Consider the following 23,960-nt stretch of genomic DNA (forward strand, 5'->3'; position numbering starts at 1 on the left):
CTGATATGAGGAGAACGTCTGCTTGGTGGGTCTTGCAATAAAGCTCGACCTCTGGCCTTCTTTTTACCAGGTCGTTAGCATTCCATATGGTTATATCTAATTGCATATGCATAAGGATTTGCAAACGGTGGCCAACATTTGGGCTATTTGGCTCAAGACCTTCTCCATGCGCTCAAACATAGATTCCGTCCTAGCCATTAGGGCGTCTATTGGATTACTTGGAAGACTGGGATCGGGATTGGGGTTGGAGTCAAACTGTGGTGCTCTGTTTTTGGCTGCGCTAGCATAGCTGATGTTAGGGTTAATTTATCTGAATTGAGGTTGCTGGCTTCTTGGGGGCGAACGTGCTCTTTGCCTTTTTTTAGGCTGGACAGCCCTTGTAAGAGGCCGCGTGTGATCCGTCGCAGTGAAGGCAGACGGCTGGTTCACTGGCGATTTTGGTGCATTCGGACGATGGGTGCCTATCTCCACACTTTACGCATCTGTACTCCAGATGGCAGTACCGTTTCGTGTGACCGGAGCCCTGGCAGCGATGGCATTGGGGCACATCTTCGAATTTTTTTGGTGGCTCAACCGTAACCACCGTTCTGCTTAGCCGATTGACTTGAAAGGCCTGCTTGTTGTTTTTGGCTGGCTCGAGGTTAATAAAGAAAATGTTTAGTGGCTTCTTTATACCTTTTTGTGTAGGATTGTGTATATCCCTGACTTTGTGTCCATGGCTGCTGAAACCCACCTTAATATCCTCCGGGTCGGTGGAGAAGTGGAGGCCTTTAACGACTCAGGAACTTTTTCAGAGTTGAGTAAGTATCCTTGTCTGGAGTCATGACGCGAATATTGTTGTTAGTGCTTGCCTTGTAGGTCACTTCAACATCCCCGCCTAAGAGGTGGGAAATGTCTTTGGAAAGGCCCTTGATGCTGGATACGTCCGGGATAAAAATTGGGGCCGGTTTGATGATTTTCACCGTTTTTACCGCAGATTGCTTGGTATTCTTGTCATGTTTTTTCTTCATAACGTCAACCTCCATGTCGCTGACACGATCTTCATCGTCTAAATCAGATAGAATTGCATAATAATTTTTTCAATATTAGCTTTAAGTGCAGCTCTGGCTGCTTCGCTGGTGTTAGGTTCGTCTTCCATAATGGGTTTTTTAGCAGACTTCCGCTTCTTTTCTCCATGCTCGGAGTCGCTGGAATCGTCATCTTGAAAATTAGAATAGGCTTTCTTTTTCGAAGGCGGCTTGATTTTGATGGAACTGGGAGGGTCTTGCCAGCCCATTAAGTTGGTTTTGCCCGAGAATGAAGAAATAAGAGTGGTTTTATATTTGTTTGGTGGTTGGAAAAAATTTTAAATTTTTCTTTTTATTTTTTTTTAACAAACAATAAAACGCTGCTTTCGGTTCAAAGCCTAAATAGCTAGAAGTGATACCTTATGGGAGCTTCAGGCGTTCAGGCGGTAAAACGAAATGAAAAGAACCGAAGAGGCATCGGGACCAGCTGCCCCCGCCATGTAATTCCCAACCGGGAAAAAAAACAACCAAAACTTCCTTGCGCGATCATTGCGGACCTTTTGGCAAGTCTGAACGACCAAAAGATAAGAAGCATCAACCAGGTAATGAATAACTCTTTCGCGAGGTTGAAGGAGTAGCTAGAGGAAACTTGCTTGCCTCATCGCCCCAAATCTGGAAGGAAGGGCTAGATGTGGATGCAGCCGGGAAGCGCCGGGCAGCAAAAATTCACGCGTCGTACAGCAAAGTAGCAAGGACGAAACGACCACCGGAGATCCCACCTTCAAATAGGGCAAACCAAATTGCAGGAAAAAAAGGATGTTGCCACCTCGAACTAAAGTAGGGCGAACTAAAGGGACGTTAAGCAAAGCCAGCCCAAGAAGAACCGCCCGACGTGCTCATCATAACGTAAAATGCAGGAAACACGTACTTAAACAGTCACCCGCCGGTAAGATGGTAAACTAAACGAGGTCAGCTAAAGTGTTAAAAAAAATTAGGCGCACGGGAAAAGGCGATCCCCTTCTGGAACTGGCAGCAGCCAAAGAGGCACACGCTCTCAAGCCACGGCAGACGCTTTCCCAGGTGCTAGGCGAGGCAGCAAGCGTTCGTGTTGTCACAGGGAAGACTACCCTGGAGATCCGCGACCTGGATGACCTAGCCACTAAGGATGAAATAGCGAAAGCTTGCACAGCTCGAATAAGCGGTCAGGGGGAGGCCATCAGAGTAAAGTCCATCCGCTCAGGCTACTCTGAAACCCAGGTCGCTATTTGGGGAGTGGGGTTAAGCCAAGCATCCAAGATTCTGCCCGAGGCAGGATCAGGTTAGAATGGACAGAGTTGTGCAGAGTCAGGGAGCGCACGGCCCAGCGTCGTTACTTTTCCTTTTCCTCGCTAAATGGCAGAGTGCTTCCTCTATGCAGCTGCAAAAGCAGAGCAAGGCAGAGCTTTCCGCGTAGCTAGCAGAAAGATATGCCCACTTGGCAAACCAGAAGCAACAAAACAAAGAAGAGAATGAGGTTCATACAGATAAACCTCAACCCCTACGAAGTAGCTCATAGCTTACTCGAACAGGTCTTAGGGGAGAAGCGGGTAGATATAGCCCTAATCAGCAAGCTGTTATAAGAAAGGTGAGACGCAAAATTATATTCTAGATTCCGCCAAGACAGCAGAAATCTGGGCTCCAGGCATACAACCCGTAAGCTCACTAAGCGGAGCAAGTTTCATCTTGGCCAAGGTGGGCGAGCTCTGGCTCTACAGCTGCTACCTGTCCCCGGGCCTAACACTGCAGCAATTCCAAACCCACACCCTACTCGAGATATCCAAGGTGGTGATCGAACGCGACTTCAACGACTGAGCAGAGGAATGGAGCTCATCGCGCACCAACGCCAGGGGTTGCTCCTTCCAAGAGACCTATGCGACACTCGACGCAAACCTGTTCAGCCCTGCTGAACACCGGCTCCCAAAACACGTTAAGCAGGGCGGGGTGCGGCTCCATCGTGGACCTTACCTTACCTTAGTGGTCCCTCTGTGAGGACTATACCGCGAGCGACCACAAATATATGGACTGCGACATCGAGGATAGAGCGCAAACCTTCACAAGAGCGAAACCACCAAGATTTAATCCAGTGATGCTGCAACCCCAAAAATTCACGCAGGAACTGAAAGTTCCAGATCCTTCGGTCAACTCTAAACGCGATATCCAGGGCACCATGGCTGCGGTTCTATAGGCCTGCCAAGCCAGCATGAGGTCTAGCCGCTGGCATTTAAGGCACCATGAACCGGTGCCCTGGTGGTCCCCGGAGATAGCCCATGCGCGTAAAGTGTCTCCGAACCAGAAGGCTGCATCAAAGAGCCAGAGAAAGGCCGGACTTTGAGCAGAAAAGAGACGACTTTGTTGTAAAGAGGAAGATCCTGAAGAAAATGATAAAGGAGGGAAAACGACGTGCATCCTTGAGATGTGCGACGCTGCCGAGCAAGATCCGTGTGGATCGGCCTTCCGGACCGTATTAAAATAAGCAAAGCAGGCAAAGCTTATCGCTCCAAAAGAAACCGTCACAATCAAAGCCATTGTGGAACATCTCTTCCCGACGTAGACCTACCCAATGCCGAGCGGAGCAAGACAACCTGTCGGCTCAACGCCGGCCCAGAATATAAGCGCCCAAGAAACTGTGGAAGTCGCTAAAGCTATCCAGGTCAAAAAAGCTCCCGGTCCAGAGGGATACCAGACAGCGCGGTTAAACTGGCGATGACTGCGTGTCCGGATAGGCTCGCCAAGGCCTTCAACGGATGTTTACCCTCGTAAACATTTGTCTCAGGAATATTCCCAAGAAGGTGGAAAATCCAAAGTCTGGTCATGCTTCCAAAACAGATCACAAAGCCGTACCTTAGCGATCGTACTATCAGGTGCGAGACGACCACAGGCATCCAAGAGCATACGGTCACCTGCGGTGTTCCTCAAGTCTCCGTCTAAGGCCCAGCCGTTTTGAACGTCATGTACGACGGGGTCCTCGAGCTCCCGAAACGAACACACCTAGTCGGATTCGCGGACGACATTGCATATTAGTTGTCACCAAGACAATCCAGGAAGCCGAGGTTACATCAACCAAGGCCATCACGTACCTGGGAGTAACGCTGAGCACGACGCTCAGCTTCAGGGAGGACTTCGCAGAAGCCAATAGAAAGGCAGCAAACATCGCAGAAGCATTGGGAAAGATTATGGGTCCCAAAGACCCACGCCGCCGCACCTGTTGCACGCATGTGCTGGGTTCTCCACAGGACCCTGCCTCAGACCTGTTGTCGACTGCCGATCGGGTTATTGCTGAGCAAATCTGTGCTGGCCCTTAGGCTGCCAACTGGGCATCCATCCTAGTCCTGGATGCGCAGTTCTTGGGGCCCTCGGCGCAGTTCCTCTCTCTGCCACCTTGGTGTCCATTGTCAGTCCAACTCGACTGGTAACCTCATTTATGATTCTGGTAACCCCTTGACTCGATAAGCTGGGTTCCCCTCTCTGCTATCTTTCGTCTTCGGCCGGTTGATTGTGACCACGATTGTGAAACGATCAGTCCCGCCCCTGCCTAGCCACTTTCGCATACCGGGACATGCTTCCTTGACTGTGGCTCCATGCTCCTTCCTTCTCTCGGCTCTGGTACCGCCAAGCTCTCTATTCGGTCTTTCGGTCTTGCTAGTCGCTCGAATCGTCGACCCACTTCGCCGCCAGGAATTTCATGGCTTCCACAGTCCCCTCTGCTGGTAGGCCGAGTTCTCTGCAAACTTCGCTCAGCTCCTCCTTTATAAGCGTGTAGATTCAGTTCTTTCTCCATTACATTTCATTGCTATGTTACTTCTAGACCTCTGGGGGGCAACACGCACACATGTGTAAAATTTGAATGTATGCATAGCAGGAAAAAACAATGAGAGCAGAGCATTCACTGAGCGAAAATAAAGTAGTGTTTTATTTCATTTTAATTCAAAAGTTGGGATGGGCACTAAAATAGTGTATTTTATTTTAAATAAAGTTTTTTTAGCAACAGTTCTTAAATAAATGAAAAACCACGCTTCCGTATATATATTTTTCTATGGCAAAAGTTTTGTTCCAGTCCAATTTTTGAGAAAACTTTTCTCAGTGGAAACATTTTTTTTTAAAGTTTGGGCTGTCAGCTTCTAAGAAAATTTATTTATTTTTTATAGTTCGAATTTATAGTTCGACGTGATTGCCCGAACCCAGAAATAAAACAGATAACATATAAACGTTATAAAACCTTTATTAATCATATAAGCCTCTTGAATCAAAATACAAATTACTCCTCCTTTCCCAAATGGACTTCGCTCTGGATCTTTCAGCCCCTCCTGGAGTTCCGCTCGGCTCCGCCGTCGTCGTTTTCTGTTAGCCGTTCCTCGGGTCATCTGCGACTGGTCTTCACACACCGACGGGGCGTTCCGCCTCCGCGACACCAAGGGAACACTCCAAAAATATCTTCAAAACTACGAAAGTTGATATTTCTACCAAATACCATTTCCGATCGTTCAGTTATATGGCAGCTATAGGATATAGTCGACCGAACCTAATGAAATTTAGTAGGTTGGATCAACTGGCCAGAAATAGAATCTGTACTAAGTTTCAGCTTTCTATCTTCAAAAACACGAAAGAGGGGTCATTTTCGATCGTTCAGTTATGTGGGAGCTATAAGATATAGTCGACCGATCCTTATGAAATTTGGCATGTCGTAATGGTTTGCTCTCGTGTCAAATTTGAACTCTCTAACTCTAAAAACACTAAAGTTATACCATTTCCGATCAATCAGTTATATGGCAGCTATAGGATATAGTCGGCCGATCCGGGCCGTACCGACTTATATGCTGCGTGCAAAGGAAAGAAGGGTGTGTGCAAAGTTTCAAGACGATAGCTTTAAAACTGAGAGACTAGTTCGCGTAGAAACAGACAGACAGACGGACATGCTCATATCCAGTCAGGAGGTGATCCTGATCAAGAATATATGTACTTTATAGGTTTGGAGATGTCTCCTTCACTGTGTTGCACACTTTTGAACAAAATTATAATACTCTCTGCAAGGGTATAAATATGGAAATTCTGAAAATATTGTGAAGATCAGAGCAGCTGCTGCTCAAATTCTAAATAAAATATTTTGATAGAACTGATTTCGTGTGCTAACCCTGTGCCTATTAGAAAAATATAAAGAATATAATGAATTGAAAAACCTGTTTTTTTTATAACTTTTATTTTCTAATTTTTCATCTGTTTTGCTGGTCAGCAGCCGCAAGGTGCTGGAATCGGTGACGATCCAGGTCGATGGAATGGCCATAACTTCCCAGCGGCCCATAAAATACCTGGACGTGATAATTGACGCCCGGCTCTCCTTCCGTGAGCTCCTGGAGTACATCCAGGGTAAGCCACTACCAGGGGCCTCGCAAATTTTGTACGCAGCACCCATCTGGGCAGAGGCGATGAATAAGCCCAGCTACAGGAAAGGGGCTGGCAGCCATAAGGGTAGCGTTCGGTTTCAGAACTGTCTCCGACGACGCCATCCTGATCATTGCGGGGGTGCCCCGCTGAAAAAGCGCTCGCGACGCCTCATAACATGACGCTGGCGCCTGTTATGAGCTGCTGGTGGCGTCGTCGATACAACCACAAGGGAAGAGGCCAAGGAGGACTCAGAAACATCGAGCAGGAGAGACGGTAGGGTGGAGAGTAAGGAAAGGAGGCCAAGGTGTTACTTGATCCGTGCCGAGAATCAGCCTGGCTGGGGACCCGGGCAATAAATTCAGCCCAGTCTTTAACGGTGGGCTCAGAGTACCTGGCGACCCACTGTTCTAGGAAGCCTTGCCCGGGTGACACGGATCTCCATCCGGGCGGATTACCCTTTCTCCGCAACTCGTAGGACACCCAAAAATATGAAGCAGGGATCTCCTAAAAACCAACTAAGCTGGCATTGACGAGCGCGTCTGTCTAGGGGCCTAAAGCAGAAAAGACGGCGAGCGAGCCCACCGTCTAGTGAGATCCATAAAAAGTTCACGTACGCGGAAAAAAAAAAAGCGCTGCCCAAATGAAAGAGCCAAAACCTCTACTCAGCCGAAGAAGTCATTTACAGAAATTGCTAAGAGCCGCATTCTCCTAGGAGTGAACGACCGAGGAGTGATCGCAACCCTGACGGTTCGATACTGAGAGACAAGTGAAGATGGGTGGTAGTCGCCGTAGCCGCGAAAACCATCTCATACGACCCCAAAATATGTAAGACCAATTAGTCAATCATCCATTTTGCTTAAGACCCTAAAAAAAAAATTCATAGGCCTCCACTTAAGAACCTCTCTTAGTCCAACCCTCATATCCAAAGCTCAACACGTCTACAGAAAGGGAAATCCACTGAAACCGCCGGTCATGCGCTTGAAAAATCAGTCCTCCATAAAGTATACGCCCTGGTAGCCTTTTTAGAAATGGAAGGGGCATTCAACAACGTTCTCCCAAAAAACAATAACCAAAGCCTTGACGTCCCTTGGGGTAAATGGCCTTTGGGAATTGGATAGAAGTCAATTCAACTCTATGCAAGATGGAAGAGGGGGACTGCAAGGTAGTGGCGTACGCGGGGCGTATCCCCAAACACTATGTGACCTCATAAGCGCGAAATTACAAACTAAAGCGAACTGGGCAAGCAACAACGCCCTAGGAGCGCAAAAAACAGAACTAGTTCTCTTCAGCAGAAAATAAAAAATTCCTGCCCTTATCCCTCCAATACTTAAAAACTAAAGGCTCTTCTTCAGCGAAAACGCAAAGTACCTAGGCATGGTACTAGACAGAAAGCTAAACTAGAACTTAAAGTAAAGCGAAAGATATAAGAATGCTCTATTTATTTGCAAAAAAGTAATAGGGCTCAAATGAGGCATGTCCCCCTACATAGTGAGATGGATCGTCCTGGCCATAGTTAGACCCATAATTCTATATAATGCTAGGGAACACACAAGCACCCTCTTCAGCACCATCATTACCGACCGGAAAGAATGGAACGCATAAACCCCAGGCCCAGAGAACGCGGTAAGCTTCTACACAGATGGCTTAAAATTAGAAAACAAAGTAGGAGGAGGTATATATTCCGAACGACTAGGCAACAAGATCTCCATCAGACTTCCTTATCATTGCAGCGTCTTCGAAGCTGAGGTGATGGCAATGGCAAGACTTCAAAGTTTCAAGCATCACCAATGGTGAAGTAAAGATTTTCAGCGACAGCCAAGCGACCATGAAATCTATTGAATCGATGACATGTAACTCGGAAACAGTTTCAGCCTGGGAGCCTTAGTAACTTCAATTCTTACCACGCAAAATTCAACAGTGAAGCCGTTTATTTGGAGGATGATATTAAGCAAGAGATCGAGGACATAATTCTATCGACCCCAGAGGAGGAGAAGTATTAGGCACTGCAGAGTCGCTTGCCAGCCCAGTTTGCAGAATCGCCGAAATCAAAATTGCAGCATTTTCTCCAGGGAATCAACACAACCGGTTTAAAAGCAGAGGGGGATATTGGTCCGTATGAGGCGACTTGCACCACGCGTAGGCAACGAACCTGCGTACGTGCGTATTTAATGAGAGTCATCAACCATCAACTCTTAGCAGTCCCATGATTTGAGCATCCTCGCCAGACAAAATGTTGGAAGCTAGTAAAGCGGGCTGTTGTGTTTAGGAAGTGCGGACGCTTTTTCACAGACAACTAACGGAGGTGATAGAGGTACAACCATAGAAGTAGTGCTGGACTCAATCAAACAACTTTAAAGAGAAGTTAAAAGCATTATGACACCACATCAACATCACTCTTGCGTTTACTGTCCCCTTCAACAACTAACCAAGGCCTCTGGTGGTCTCTGGTCTTTTTTGGTGGACTCTGGTTCAGTAGTATCAATTATTTCACGCTCTTCTGTACAAGTTAAAGAAAATTAAATAAATGTGGCTATTACTAATTACTGATGTGCTCAGTGCTCACTCACCGATGAAGAGCGCCAGCTAGGGCTAACCTAGCAGCTCTCTTTTCTCCAAGAGCAATAAAATAAAAAAAATATTAAAAGCGACATACCCGTGAAGGTAAAAACATGAAGGTAAAAACAATACTACGACATGAAGGTAAAAACAATACTACGCAATACTAAGGTGGGACCCACAATGGCAATCTATCCGCGGAAATCTCCGTGGTCAGGGCAAGAATGCTGGAGGCCCAAACTTATATTCCGAAAAAAACTGATCCACCTTAGAGGAGCTACAGGCGTTCGCGCGGGGAAACAAAATGAAAAGAATCCTTTCTAAGCAGATAGCGAGCGATCACACTCCGAAGATGCATCGGGATCATCACCATGTAGTTCCCAACCGGAGAAAGACCTCGAGGGAGGTCTTTTGCCAAAAACCAGGGGATGAAGGATTGCAGGAAGGGTTGGAGGGTAGTTGCAGGCCTCATAGCCCCAAAACCCGGAGGGTTGGACTAGGTGCGGATGCAGTCGGTAAGCGCTGGGCAGTAATAGTTCACGCGTCTATGAAGCGACGCAGACCACATCGAAGTTAACCTTGTACAGCAAGGTATCAAGGACAACCTTGATAAAGCGCTGGAAACTACATAGCTGGACGAAAAGACGTCAAGCAAAGCCTGCCTAAGAAGAGACGTTCCGACTCGTTTACATAGAATAGCAGAGGCAGGAAACACGTATGGATATGTCCTTAAGCTAATACCCGCCGGCCAGATGGTAAGCTATACGAGGTCAGCCAAAGCGTCAAAAAGATCAGGTGCACGGCCAAAGACGATTTCTGCTGGAACTGGCGGTAGCTAAGGATGCCAACACCCTCCAGCTGTGGCAGACGCTATCCCAGGTGCTAGGCGAAGCAGCGAGCGTGCGATCGGTCATTCTCGTTGGCCATCGAAACCTGGTAATATGTGACGTCAGATCCAGTGTGATAAATATGGATTTACCGTGGAGCTCTCGGCCAAAGCCTGCACGTGAACCACTGGATATCGGTCTGGTCAGGGAGTTTACCTTTCGATAATCGGATATAGCTGGCCGATCCTTATGAGAACCTCGTAACAAAACCAATTAATTATAAGAAAATATCTAAAAAAAAAAGTCCCAAGGTTCTTCTTCAAAAATACCAAAGTTGGTAATTCTACCAAATACCATTTCCGATCATTCAGTTATATGGCAGCTATAAAATATAGTCGACCGATCGTTATGAAATTTGATATATTAATAAAATTTATTGTTATTATTATATTATTGTGAAGTAATACATGTTTTTTGTCTTTATTTTAAGCGTCTTTTTTATGTTTAGCTAAAGTTTTAGTAGTGATCCCACAAAATTCTACAATACGTTTATATACCAATGTGGTCTCCAAAGGTAACAAATGTGTACAAATTTTTTGCCAAAATTTGCCTATGTGTTTAATATCGTAAAAATAAAACCACAATGTTAACTTTTTCTGGGTCACTTTTGCCGTATATTTACTTGTTATGCTGTTGCTCTGTATCGTGTGTCATGCCTGTGTTTACCTTTCCAAAACTATTTGTTCATTTACTAATAGTTTTTATTTTGTGTGTTGCACGATCTTATATTTTAAATTTATGGTGTGGCAAAAGGGAACCAGCACAGAAAGACAAAAAAATTAGATTGAAGGCCTAAAAGCGAACATCATAAAAAACGGCTATTTTGCTGACATGAATGAACTAGCAAAGATTGTTAAGTTTTGGTTGAAATACAATCGTACGAAAGCTGTAATTCTCCAAAGTCAATCTGATTGGTTGAAGGAAAAAGAAACTTCTTTTAAGTTGTGCCCCATCCACATCCAAATGTTCTGACCGTGGATGACCAAAAATAGATTTTATGGAAGCTTCTAAGCGGACAAAACGACAAATAATTTCTGAGCTATCACAAGCTGACGAATCTATGGCTACTGTATTACGCTCATGCAACTCATCTCAACCAACGTGAAGCCGGATGATCCGCAGATAGACCAGCTTATGGTGCATGCAGGGACTCAAGTAAATACAGAGAGGGCGGCCCGACTGGTCACTGCGAAGCTAAAGCTCTCGATAATGGAGAGGGCGGCCCGACCTAGACACTGTGAGCTAAAACTCTCTATAGACAGCCCGTTGAATCGAGCGGCCGAGAGAGAGTCGGCTTGCGATCAACTAAGCTTTTGTACAAACTTAAGCCTAATAAATAAACATTACACTAAGCATTGCACTAAACATTACATAAACATAAACATTAAAAGCATAGCTGCTGCTGCTTTGTTTGTGACTTCGTACATATGTACCACTACAACTAATTACTCAGGAAAATGATCCACAGAAACACAAAGTAATTTACACATCGTTTGCAGTTGACAATGGTTGACGGAAAAGTCTGTAGTGCTTTAAGTGAAACATCAACTTGTAAATGCTACATATGTGACGCAAAGCCGAGCGAAATGAATGACTTGAAAAAATGCTTAAGGAAAAAGTTTACGAAAAACATTTTGAGTTTGGGTTGTCTCCGTTGCACTTTTGCTTTACTTATGTTTATTGTTTACTATATACTTATATTTAAAACTAAAAAGATAATCGGGAGATGAATGCGGCAAAGACTCTGCAGTGGCGGCGGACGATGCTGACGAAACTTATTGAGAGGAGAGTGTCTCCTGGAGATGAACTCCCGTAATATCGATACTCGCGTGAGTTATCGAGTTTTATCGATAACGAGAACTGAAAGGGGTTGCCACAGTACCCCCCTCCTAGAGTTCCAGTTGGGAAAGATACTTTGCTGGGAATCTGATTTGTCGTCCTGATCTTGACACTTTCTCGAGTGTCTGAGCAGTTGGCGCTGTCGTCTGCTCCTGTACTAAAGGCGGTACGTCTTTGAAGATGTAAGCTGGTTTAAGTCGATCGATGGAAACCTTGTTGTCCTTTGTGTGGCCCTTGAGTGTAAAATATTTGTCGTGTTTTGCTACCACTTCGAAAGGACCCTCGTAGTTTGCTTCCAACGGGGTTTTCACTCGATCCACTCGAACGAAGACGTGGGTACAATGGTTTAGGTCCGGGTGCACAAATTCTTGCGGTGTATGATGGTGCACTGGCTTAGTGGTTGGCAGTTGAGACATGGTTTTTTTGAAGAGCCTCGGTGAACTCAGACTAGGTGTGTTCCGCCTGGCAAAAAAATCCGCCTGGCACCCGTAGTATGGTGCCATAAACCATTTCCGCAGGGCTCAGCCCGATGTCGCTTTTGATTGTTGTGCGTAGGCCGAGTAGGATTAGATGCAGGGAACTGCTCCAGTTGATTGGATCGACGCATTTTAAAGCAGCTTTTAACGTTCTGTGCCAGCGTTCGATCATACCATTGGCTTGCGGGTGGTACGCCGTCGTCCGAAGGTGCTTAAAACCCCAAAATTTTTGGTAAGCTCTTGGAATAATGTAGACTCGAATTGTCGACCCAGATCGGTTGTGATGTGAAGAGGAATACCGTACTGAGCGAACCAGCCCGATATCAGTGCGTTGGCTACAGATTGTGCTGTGATGTCTACTAAAGGAATTGCTGCGGGCCATCTTGAGAATCGATCGATACACGTGAGGCAGTATCGGTATCCGTTCGATGAAGGCAGCGGGCCGACTATGTCGATATTTATGTGTTCAAAACGGGCGTCGCTGGCGGTGTACTCTCCTAGTGGCGATTTGGTGTGACGTTGGATTTTGGCCTTCTGGCACGGGATACAAGAGCGTACAATTTTAGCGACATCCTTCGCCATGCGGGGCCAAACGTAGTGTTTTCCGACCAACTTGTTTGTTGCCTTAACTCCCGGATGGCTCAGCGAATGTAGGGCCTTAACCACGGTTTGACGTAGGCATTTGGACACGAACGGACGTGTATGGTTATTGGCGACGTGGCAGTACAATTGCTTGTTTGAGCCTGCAAAAGACAATTTTGTTAGTGAGATGGGTTTTTCGGCGTCAGACTTGAGTATCGATTGTAGTTCCGCATCGTTTTCCTGTTCCAGTCCACACGAAGTTTCGTCGCAATCCCAGTGACAATGCTATGCGTTTTTCTCCATAGGTTTGTATTTTCGTGCCATTGGCGGCGAAAAGAAGCTTTGGAGTGAGCATAATTTTTGCGTTTTTGCAGGGTGGCATCACTGAAATGTCGGCGCCGGTATCGATGAGAAACTGTGTTTTGGAGAAATTGTCGTTGATGGCGAGGCGGGCAATTGTGTTGTGGTCTTCTTTGAATTTGTCCGCCGAATCCGAAGATTGATTTAGTTTTTTGGTTCGGATGCAAAAGAGCATAGTTGGCGACATTTCTTGGCGGCGTTACCAAATTTGCTGTGGTACCAACACATGTCTCCGGCTATGACGCTGTTGCGATCCGTTCGCAAGCTGTTCTTGCGAGAACGGTTTCTGAAGAGCGCGTTGATTTGTTGTTCGATGCGGTCTAGACGATCGTCGGAAACGGCGCTGCTGGTTGGCGCCGACATGGCGTCGATGGTGCGTACCTGATGAAAATCACCGACTTCCATCACTTTATCTGCCAACTTAGCTAAGTTTGCTAGGCTGGCGTCCGATTCTTGCAAGATCGCTTGCACTTGTGTTGGTAAGCGCTGCAGCCACAGTGCTTTCAGGAAAGATTCTTGAACTTTGTTTGCGGCGAGTGCATTTAACTCGTTGAGCAGTTGCGTGGGGCGCTTGTCACCAAGGTCGGTCTCCGATATTAACTTCTGGATTTTCTTTTGTTCGCTTTCGCAGAAGCGTTCCAGGATGCACGATTTCAAATTTTCGTACTTGCCTGTGCGTGGTTGGTTGACGATGGCGTCGGCAATTCGGGCCAACACCGGTGCTTCGATTGACGCTAGGATTGTGTTAAATTTCCTTAACTTAACTATATGGGAGCTATAAGTTAGTTCTCCGATAGTTCTATAGTTCTCCGATTTGAACCAAATTTGGTAAGGATATACATACCTGCACCAAACTGGTTAAGATATCTTTAAACACAAAAAAGTTTTTGATACTAAATGTTGATTTTAAACAGATTGTTCCTATGGCAGCTATAGGATATAGACGTCCTTTCTGACCAATTTTTTTCTTATACACTTAAAATATTATTTTAGATTTTTTGTATTAATTTTATAACGCTATGTCCACTAGAAGTATTTTTGGCCGCGTCTCCATACAAGCCAACACTGGGCAGCGCAGGCGGCAGCTGACTAGTTTAACAAAGCTGTGAATTTGCATCCTGGTCGACATTTGCAGGCTGCATTTCCAAGCTTTTGATGATACCAGCAGTCGTCTTGGCTATGTGATGAGTAATGTTGAGAAGCCTTTCATAATGATTAAATATAATGTTGTTTGATGTTGCCCACCTTATTAGCTTCCAACATTTTGAACATTTAAGGTTCCTCAAATCACTTTCTTTTCAAACTGCCAAGAGCGGCCGAATGGTTGATGGCATCTTATTCATGAAAAGGGCATGAACGGTTGGTTTGTCGCCTACGCCTAGAGTTTCGGGTGAATGTGTGTAACATAGAGAAGGAATCATCTCCGACCCCAAAAAGTATTGGGAGTTTGAATTAATTGTAAAGGGTTTCTTAGAGGTGGCGTAATTATCACTAGATCGCAACGGGCACATGTGTGACAATATTCATTCTAAAACTCATTGTCTAAGCTTTTTTTTCTGTATCTGTTGATGCACTGAATTGTTAGCAACATATATATTTTCATCTGTGAACATGTTGACTTTTGTTTCAAAAAAACGCAAATTGCGGGAAGGTTTACTTCTGTGCTTCCATTTGAGGAAAAAAGCTTTTGAGGCACAATGTACTCTTACTGAGGCTTACGGGGACTATTCTCCATCGATTTCCACTTGGGGACCACCCGGACATGCCTCGACGACGACAGCAAAGCCGATTATCGACGGTTCCAAGCTCTGGCTCTGTGTTTGGTGGGACCAGGGTATTGTGTACTATGAGCTGTTAAAACCATACGAAACGATCACTGGGGATCGCTATCGTATACAATTAATGCGTTTGAGCCAGGCACTGAAGGAAAAACGGCCACAATATAAAGATAGACACGACAAAGTGATTCTGCAGCATGATAACGTTCGTCCACATGTTGCGAAGCCGGTAAAAACATCTTGGAAAAGCTAAATTGGGAAGATTCACATAGAGATTGACTAAGATTCACATAGATTTAATCTCTCATAAAGACGAACGGACAGACGGACATTTCTACATCGACTCGATGATGATCAAGAATATACAGTCTGCTGATCTTTATGATTTTTCGTAGATCGGAGCAGTTGGCCAAAAGTATATTCTGTGTGAACTCCAACCTATCTTTAAGAACACCAAGTTATTTAAATACTTTACAGCTTTGAAGAATTTGGACAAAAATTATAATACCCTCTGTAAGGGTATAAAATATATATATATATAAAGGCACGAATTATTTACAGGTTGAATAGTTCCAACCGGAAAACTTTTTAAGTAAAGATAGATTCAAAATTTTTGTATTTACTAATAACTAAATTAATATGAAACATTTACCTAAAGGATCAACTCGTGTAATGACCTCTGGGATTATGGGCCGCACCAGTACAAGTAAAATCGCCAAACATAACGCCGACTTAAGCCATGCATAGTTCCAAAAATTTCTAGGCCATTTATAGGACCCGATTTTCATATTCTTTTGCAAAAAGTCTTCCAACACCAGAGGTATATTGATTTGGTATTTTACTATATTACCCATTGGTAATGGTCCGAATAATGAACAGTTGCTACCGCGCGGCAATATATTGATTTTCATATGAATGTTTTACTTAACGGATTTCGATTTCATTACATCTGTGACAGTTTTACTTTACATTTTAGCGCCATTTAATATTTTAAAAATGATGCATGGTTTTTAATTCCTTTTTTTGTGTATTATTTTGGTATAATATCAATAAATTATTAAAAGTTAGCACACCACCACCTAGTGACACCACGCAACAAAAAATTGTAAACAACCAAAAAAAAAATAAATTTCTAAAAAAATTTTTAATTTCGTTCTATAGACGATTTTAATCTAGCTCGGAGCCACTAAAAGTTTTTCTTTTGTTTTTTTTTTCCACAGTCGCGTTTTCCTGACTTTATAATACCCTCGACTATTAATCTCTTCAACTGACACTTTAACAAACCTTCAAAAGTATATTCTCAACAACCAAAAAAAGTTTTTGCACACTTTTACCCGGTACATAGAGAATCATCTCCGACCCCACAAAGAATACTATATATTTACGTGGGCCGCAACAAGAGCCGAATCGACGTAGCCATGTCCGTCTGTATGTATGGGTCTCGAAGACTATACGAGATAGAAGTATCCGATTTGTAACTGGCATTCTTATGGTATCCACGCAGATCCAGTTTATGGGAATGGTACTTTAGTATGGAAATCTTTTGATGTCAGTAACTCCTCTAAAAATCGGCCAGAAAAGTTTTTTAGCTTTTCCAACAAATCGTTATTCTGGGTTTTCATATAAACATAAAACCGGTTTAAGTCGATAAAAGAGTTTCAAAAAATAATTTTGAAATAACATTTTATTTTTAAAATTTCGATTTTAAGCAGTTTATCGTTTGGTTGATATTTTTTAAAGTCTATTTTAATAAGGTATAAAATACTTAGCTAAATACCTTGAAAAAAATCTGACTGCAAATTTGACGCAAATGCTGGTATTCCAACACCCGAAAAGTGCAGTGTTGAAAAAAACTTCTGCTTCCTGGTAAGGAATACGGAATTATCAGATAACTACATATAGTTTACATTTGTAGGTATCAATTTGGATAGTGGTCTTTAACTTACAATACGAGCCTTATATATCCCCTCCGGTTCACCATATCCGTAGGTGAGTTCATTCTTTTTCTTTTAACTTAATAGGAGACCATATCATAGTAACAGCATCCTTACATATATATAATGCCATTACATAGAACACTTACCAAAATACTAGCCGTCAAAGCCCAATAATCTTGGATTTAAAGTTTCTAAAAATATTTCGATCCAATTTAACTAACTCCAAATCCGATATCGACAGCTTTGTCAAAACACAGCATATGGCCTTCTTTATCGCACCTCTCATCTCAACACTGCAATTACTCAAAAACTTCAATAGTTTAAGGTAAAAAATTGGCACGAAAATGGCACAAAGACGAAACATCTACAAGGGGAGGCTGATAAAAATGTCGGCCTTACAAAGAAAATATTTTTTTTTTATATTTTGTTTTTTTTTTTATTTCTCAACATAATCTCCTTTTAGACGTATGCACTTGGACCACTGATCCTCCAGTTTCCCAATATCTTCCATAAAATAGGATTTGTCCAGGTCCTCAAAATAGGCTTTTGTTTCCCAGATTACCTGTTTATTTGACTGCCCGTGCCATTTTTTTTAGTTTGGAAATAAATAATAGTCACAGGGTGCTAAATCTGGATAACAGGGTAGATGGGGTAAAACTTCGTAGAGCAATTCACACAATTTCGACATGGCGACAACGCTCTTGGGAGCGGGAGCATTGTCCTGGTGAAACAAAACTTTTTCTTCGCCATGTGCGGCCTTTTTTTCTTCAGCTCCTAATCAAATCGTCCCAAAAGATTGGAATAGTATTCTCCCGTAATTGCTCTGCCTTTTTCAAGATAATCCACATGAATTACACCTCGGGCATCCCAGAAAACCGGTGCCGGTTTTCGGTGCCGTTCCTCCAGTTGAAATCCATTGCTTTGACTGTTCTTTACTCTCTGGTGTATGGTGATGAATCCAGGTTTCGTCAACAGTCACAAAACGACGAAAAAATTCGTTTTTGTTTGCGTTAAGCAATGCCAAAATCTCCTTCGCAATGTGCAGTTTTAAAAACAGAAATCTTATGACAGCACGATATTCGATTTTATTCATGTTGACGACAATGCAAAAGTGAATGCGATAAAAGTCCCTCCAAAATAACCAGTGTTGATGTAACCGCAATGAAACTTTTACAGTAATCATCAGATAAAAAAAACACTTATAAAATAAAATATTTATTATTAAATACGAATTTAAAAAAAATTTTTTTTGTAAGGCCGACTTTTTATCCGCCTTCCCTCGTATTATGTCACATGCGTCGAAGAAAGATGATCACATCGAGTAAAATATATTCCTACCTTAAAAATGTGTTGCGACCAAAACCGACCCCAAACTGTTTTATACTTCCGACCCTAATACCTTAATCTTAACACCAGCGTAAACATATCATAAACACGAAAATATCATGAAAAAGCAACTGAACTTAAAGAATTCTTTGGTAAATCTTTTATCTCGTATAAAATTCTGTAATGTGTCGACGCACTTTAAACTTTTTAACTCCATCACTATGCTCAAAAGTTTCCCAGAAAGATGGAAAAACTCAACTGTAATTATTATACCGGAATCTAACCAAAAAATTCGCTTGGCTTATAGTCCTACAAGTCTACATAAAAAAAAATGGAAATAACTAATAGTGCTATTGTGTGAGGGAAATCATTTTAGGTTAAAATTTTATTTACAGTGTGCAAATTAAACGCAGACATTTCACGCCCATTACTTTCTCACATCAGTCGTTCTTTTGGTTCCCGGGCGCTATGGCTGGTCAGCTTAGGTCTATGTGATGCCTACATACACTATAGAGAACAGCTACCACTAGCAGGGAAAAGTGTCAAGAATTTACCGGCAAAGTAAATTAACTTTACAAAGAAGATTGGTCAGTGTCCGATAGTAAGCTAAGGTCGATTAAATTTTTTTTTTGGCACGTGCAGTCCTGATGCCCCGATTAAGGAAGGTGCCACAAAGGAAAACATTATTGTGTTATTTTAACTCCTTTATTCATTTTAATAATCTGTTTTATTATAGTAAGTGCAGATATGACCTGTCAAGATTTGGAGGTCCTGCATCAGAAGGTCAAGGCTGCAAGCATTATGAGCCTCGAGTCAATGGAGAAGCGTCTGTAAGATTCACCACGCTTCAGGAGAAATTGGAGGAGCTAAACTATTGCAAAATCGCAATTTATTTAGATTTATATTGAAAATTCTCTCAGCTTGTCACGGACGTGCACGTTGATTTCCAGGTGGACGTTGACAAGCGCTCCATGAGTATCTGCCCACTCTACGCTTTTGAATGATACCAGGGGTGCTAGTATTTAACCCACTCCATACAGGCCTGCTCCCTCATTGCCCCTGTTGCTGATGCCAACTTTCAGTGGTGGCTATGCAGATTGGACGGATTTCTGCGCCGAAGATTGACAGCCATTCTCACTTGACCACGATAGAAAAGCTCAGGTGGCTCATTTCATGTCGGCGGGAGTCAGCGTTGGCGACTTTATGAGGGCTGAAGATTACCGACGCCATTTATGATGTTGCCCTTGATGTATTGCCGTTTTAATATCGTTTTAATAATCGAAGTTTAATATTCCATGCTTACATCTTTATCTCTTCGGGAGTTATCCGACCGATTCAATGGTCATCGCCACTTTGATGTATTTTTCTTGCCAACCGCCGTGACCGTCCAGGAGCCTTCCTTCCCTGCCGAGCGCTGCTTGATTCCGGCTCACAAGTTCATCTCATCACATCACGGCTGGCCATCCAACTTCAGCTTCATCGGTCCAAATGCTCTGTAGCGGTGACTGGCCTTGGAGACGCTGAATTCACTACAAATTGAGCATCGCTTAATGTTTGCCTGAAGTCTCGCCTATCCACGTCTTTGGTACACATTGAGGCAGTTGTGGCGTCTCACACGGAGCGTTAATCTGGTCTGAACATTTCAGATGTCTTCAACTGAAAAGTTTCTGCATATTGGGCAAAAAACACCGTTTTTTTTGGCACAATTTTAAAGATAAAGGGCTCCAATTTTGCATATATGCTTAAACTATTTAAGTCGAATTTCCAATTTTCCATTTTTTCCAATCACGATTCTAAGAAAGAGCTCGATTGCGATGCCCACTTCGTCATGCACTGGAATGAGGTGCATATTCGGTTCATATTTCAAGCAAGTACAGCGTAGAGCGGTTGGGAGAATCCTTTGCACAGACCTTGCGTCGGTGCCATTCGCTTGAGCGCAAGCTGGATCGTCATCCAAATTTAAGGAATCAATATGCTTTGTTCATCAAAGGATACTTGGATGAATCTGGTGCACCAGGAATTTTAAGGTAAGTACAAATAATTTCTTCTTTATTTATGCGTCCTGAAGGAAGAAAGTTCTACTACTAAGCTGAGGGTTGTGTTCGACGGTTTGGCTGCTGCATCCTCTGAATATTCCCTAATTGCTCTAACGGTAGACATTTGCAATATGTACCCCTGCTTTAGAGTCGCTCCAGATGATAGTTAGCTGCAGTGAATCCTATGGTGAGATTCTATCCACGATGATGTCAGGGTTTCAAGCTTGACACCGTGACTAGGATTAAGTTGCCGGTTTTCCCATTGGCTCTCGTGTTGTCCTTAAGGATTTTTGTGTTGACGACCTAATATCTGGTGCACCAACGAAGACTGAAGCTGTTGAGATAATAGCCCAGACATTCAGCCTTTTAATCAAGGGTCCGTTTCAATTAAGGAAGTGGTGCTCCAACATTCCAGAAAATTTTGGAGAAGTGCCCTAGGGTGACAAGGAGTCGTACTTAAAATTCGACGATGGTTTCCCTTACGCTGTTTTCCGTCTATCTATACTATCTTCCGTCGCTAGGTTTTATGACCCGATGGGCTGGGTAGATCCTGTCGTCACCAGTGCAAAGATGGAATTGCAGCTGTGCAGGGAAAATTTTTCTTGGAATAAAAGCCTTTCTCAATCCGATCTCTCCGAGTTATCTATACCGAAGCTTGAGCTATCTGGGACTGTGTTACTAGCAAGCATGATGGCTGAAGTTTCTTGAACGAAGATTATTGTTTTTGGTGTGACTCCTTGGTTGCCCTTGAAAGGCAAACAGACAACAATGATGCTGATAACAAGCCGCTGCATTAATATTATTATACCCGTTGCTCACAGATAAGCGTGTCAGAGACACGTGATTTTTGTGAGTTGAGTGCTATTCTTGTTCAAAAAAAGGATCGTTGAACCGAATGAGTTGCGCCCGTAATCTTTATACTGAACACGAGCTAAAAAATTTGTAGTGAAACGAAAAATTGCTCGCACCCGAGTGGATTTAAAATCAACAATGAAAATGTGAGCGCATGCAAGTTTGATCGGCTGACCCGAACAGTGTGATTTTTCGGATGTTGAACGCGTACGAATTTTTCACATTCACCTGAAGCCGTACTCTGGTGCGCTCCAGCTTCTAGCAACAGTGCCTCAAGAACCACCGGACCAATTCTCCGCAGCCAGAAGCGGGCGAAGATGGCCAAAACTCTTATAAGAAGAGAATGGGCGAGAAGCCCAAAGCCGCGAAAGCAAAGCAAAGCTATAAAAAAAAATACGTGCCGTGAGGACCTGGAGGATGGCAAAGTGGTAAATTGCCGCACCCTCATTTGCATAATCGGCCTAGGCAACCTGAAGGCAGGTTTTCAAGAGGGAAGTAGACGAAGTGTTTTGAAATCCTGGCCAGGGAACCGGGCCCTGCAACTGTTTATAAATACGTGGGGTAGTTCCAGAGAATCGTTAAGGTTTTGGCCTGTAACAATGAGCGATCGGTACAGCTCTACAAGTCGGGAGCGCCAAATAATATACATTTTTCCCGACTATTTTTCTCGTGAACTAGTGAAGCTTTTTGAAATATCGCTTTATTGAAAATATTGTGGTTTCAAAATTTTTCTTACATAGAATAAGTTGAACGCTCGTTTTTCGTTAAAAATAGCGGTAGTTTTTAAGCTGTAAAAAAAATCAATCGCTCGATTAAGTACTACATCAGAGATGCCCAAGCTCTGTATACGGGAGAGCAACCTCCCATACCAATGCAAAAAATCATCAATACATTGGTGCGAGAATCGTTAAGGTTTTGGCCTGTAACAATGAGCGATCGGTACAGCTCTACAAGTCGGGAGCGCCAAATAATATACATTTTTCCCGACTATTTTTCTCGTGAACTAGTGAAGCTTTTTGAAATATCGCTTTATTGAAAATATTGTGGTTTCAAAATTTTTCTTACATAGAATAAGTTGAACGCTCGTTTTTCGTTAAAAATAGCGGTAGTTTTTAAGCTGTAAAAAAAATCAATCGCTCGATTAAGTACTACATCAGAGATGCCCAAGCTCTGTATACGGGAGAGCAACCTCCCATACCAATGCAAAAAATCATCAATACATTGGTGCGAGAATTTTTTTTTCAAACACATGTGGGTGCACTAAAAAATAAAATTATAGTAACATTCACAAGGGCCTTAAAAAAAATCAATTTAATACAAAATACATTTTATTATAACAATTAAAAAAAGGTCCTCCATTTTTTATATTTAAAAAAAAAAGTAACTGAGAAAAACACTTTCAAAGTTAGGTACTATGACATAGTACCTTTAAGGTACTATGACGAGCATAAAAATTAATGAATAGCTATCCAAATATTTTCAAATATATAATTGAGTTCAAATTTTAAAAGAATAGATTAGACATACATATATGTAGACTAGACTCAAATAAAAAAAATTGTAGTTATTTTGCAAATTGCCCCCTTTAGGGGTCACGCCACCCTGAAATTTTCAAAAAATCGATTTTTTTTTACTTAATTTAAAAGACTATATTCTTACGCGTATTTTAAGACGTCCCCGAAGACAATATCTTGATAATTATGGAAGTTATGTTTATTTGAAGTCGGCACGGCAGGAGGGCACCTAAGACACTTCTTTTTCTTCTTTTGCGTTTTTCTCGAAACCACTTTTTTCAAGACGGTGGGCATGATAACTCAAAAACTGTTCAACCGATTGACTTAAAATTTGAAACACATCTTCTTACATGGATTTTCCACAGAGTGACGTAGGATTTTTTCGATCCAATGGATAGACATTTTTTTATGCAATTTTTAGTACGACATTTTTTGCCCAAAACATTGAGTCAAGTTTTGAAGTGCTCTCATTTGCGTAATTTTTTTTTTTTTCTAAAACGGCTACGTCACTCTGTTCCAAATTTATCACTTTTAAAAAAAAAATTTTGTTTACTTTTTTCTGATGAAAATTGACACGTGAATCATGCCCACTATCAAGGAGCACTCCGGAAAAACCCATGATCGCCGATGTTCATATCTCCGCCATTTTGAATTGAAAACAAATTTTTTTTTAGAATTTATAAAGCTCATTAGTGGTATTAAATAGAAATAAAAGTGGAAAAATCCTATCTCAACTAGTTTAGTCACAAGAAATTCCTGAAAAACCGTCCCGTTTCCACGCGGTCAGGGTGGCGTAACCCCTTAAGGTTCAGTGGAGTGACGTCCCTAGGAGGCTTCGAGCGAGGATATGAATTCCAGCATCCATCACAATGGAGAGATGATTGTAAATAAGCGGATCCTGTAAATAAGCATCCACCATTGTGAGGAAAGCTTGGATAGAGCCGACGACTACCCTGTTTAGTGGGAGGAAGGGTCTCAGGACTAGAGATCAAGGGCTACAAGAAGTTAGCAGCAAGTTCCATATGGTTTTCATATTTTTAAGAATTGTTGCTAGAAAAGCTTTTTTTAAAATAAAATACACTATATTAGTGCCCATTCCAACTTTTGAATTGACGAAAATTGAAATTAAAAAGTCGTATACACTCAATCTTTAAACAGGTGTGTGTTTTGCCCCCCACTAAACTAGAGGCTGCATTTTTGTTAAATATGATGTAGGTATGTTCTTGCCACAAATTTACAGTAACTTATACAATGCGTAACCAGCAACCGTAATGTCGTCATACATGTCGTATGAAAGGCCGAAACCCCCAGACGAGCTAGTGGCTGGGGTTGCGATTGGATGCGACTTTCATGGTCACTACACTTAGTGGGCATCTCACGCACAAACGACCG

General features: G+C 42.8%; 1 protein-coding gene and 1 long non-coding RNA gene across 9 annotated transcripts in view; one reads left to right on the forward strand and one right to left on the reverse strand.

Moving 5' to 3' along the window:
- Positions 1-23,960, reverse strand: part of LOC138926556 (uncharacterized) — a 463,340-nt gene that overhangs the window by 435,368 nt on the left and 4,012 nt on the right. For 6 of the 8 annotated variants that reach the window (XM_070281100.1, XM_070281102.1, XM_070281103.1 and 3 more), the window contains exon 3: positions 15,556-15,920. In XM_070281100.1, coding sequence (XP_070137201.1) covers positions 15,556-15,814 — 259 coding nt within the window. In that variant the 5' untranslated portion in view covers positions 15,815-15,920. Of the gene's footprint in view, positions 1-15,555; positions 15,983-23,960 lie in introns of all 8 variants that reach the window. The other 2 variants (XM_070281099.1, XM_070281098.1) reach the window with 2 other exon arrangements.
- LOC138926770 (uncharacterized) lies at positions 6,159-9,184 on the forward strand. The gene is made up of 3 exons (XR_011443402.1): positions 6,159-7,250; positions 7,309-8,097; positions 8,156-9,184. It is a non-coding gene; the product is annotated as an uncharacterized lncRNA (long non-coding RNA).

Source organism: Drosophila bipectinata, chromosome 3R, assembly GCF_030179905.1.
Source record: "Drosophila bipectinata strain 14024-0381.07 chromosome 3R, DbipHiC1v2, whole genome shotgun sequence".
In the NCBI taxonomy this organism is placed as follows: domain Eukaryota; kingdom Metazoa; phylum Arthropoda; class Insecta; order Diptera; family Drosophilidae; genus Drosophila; species Drosophila bipectinata.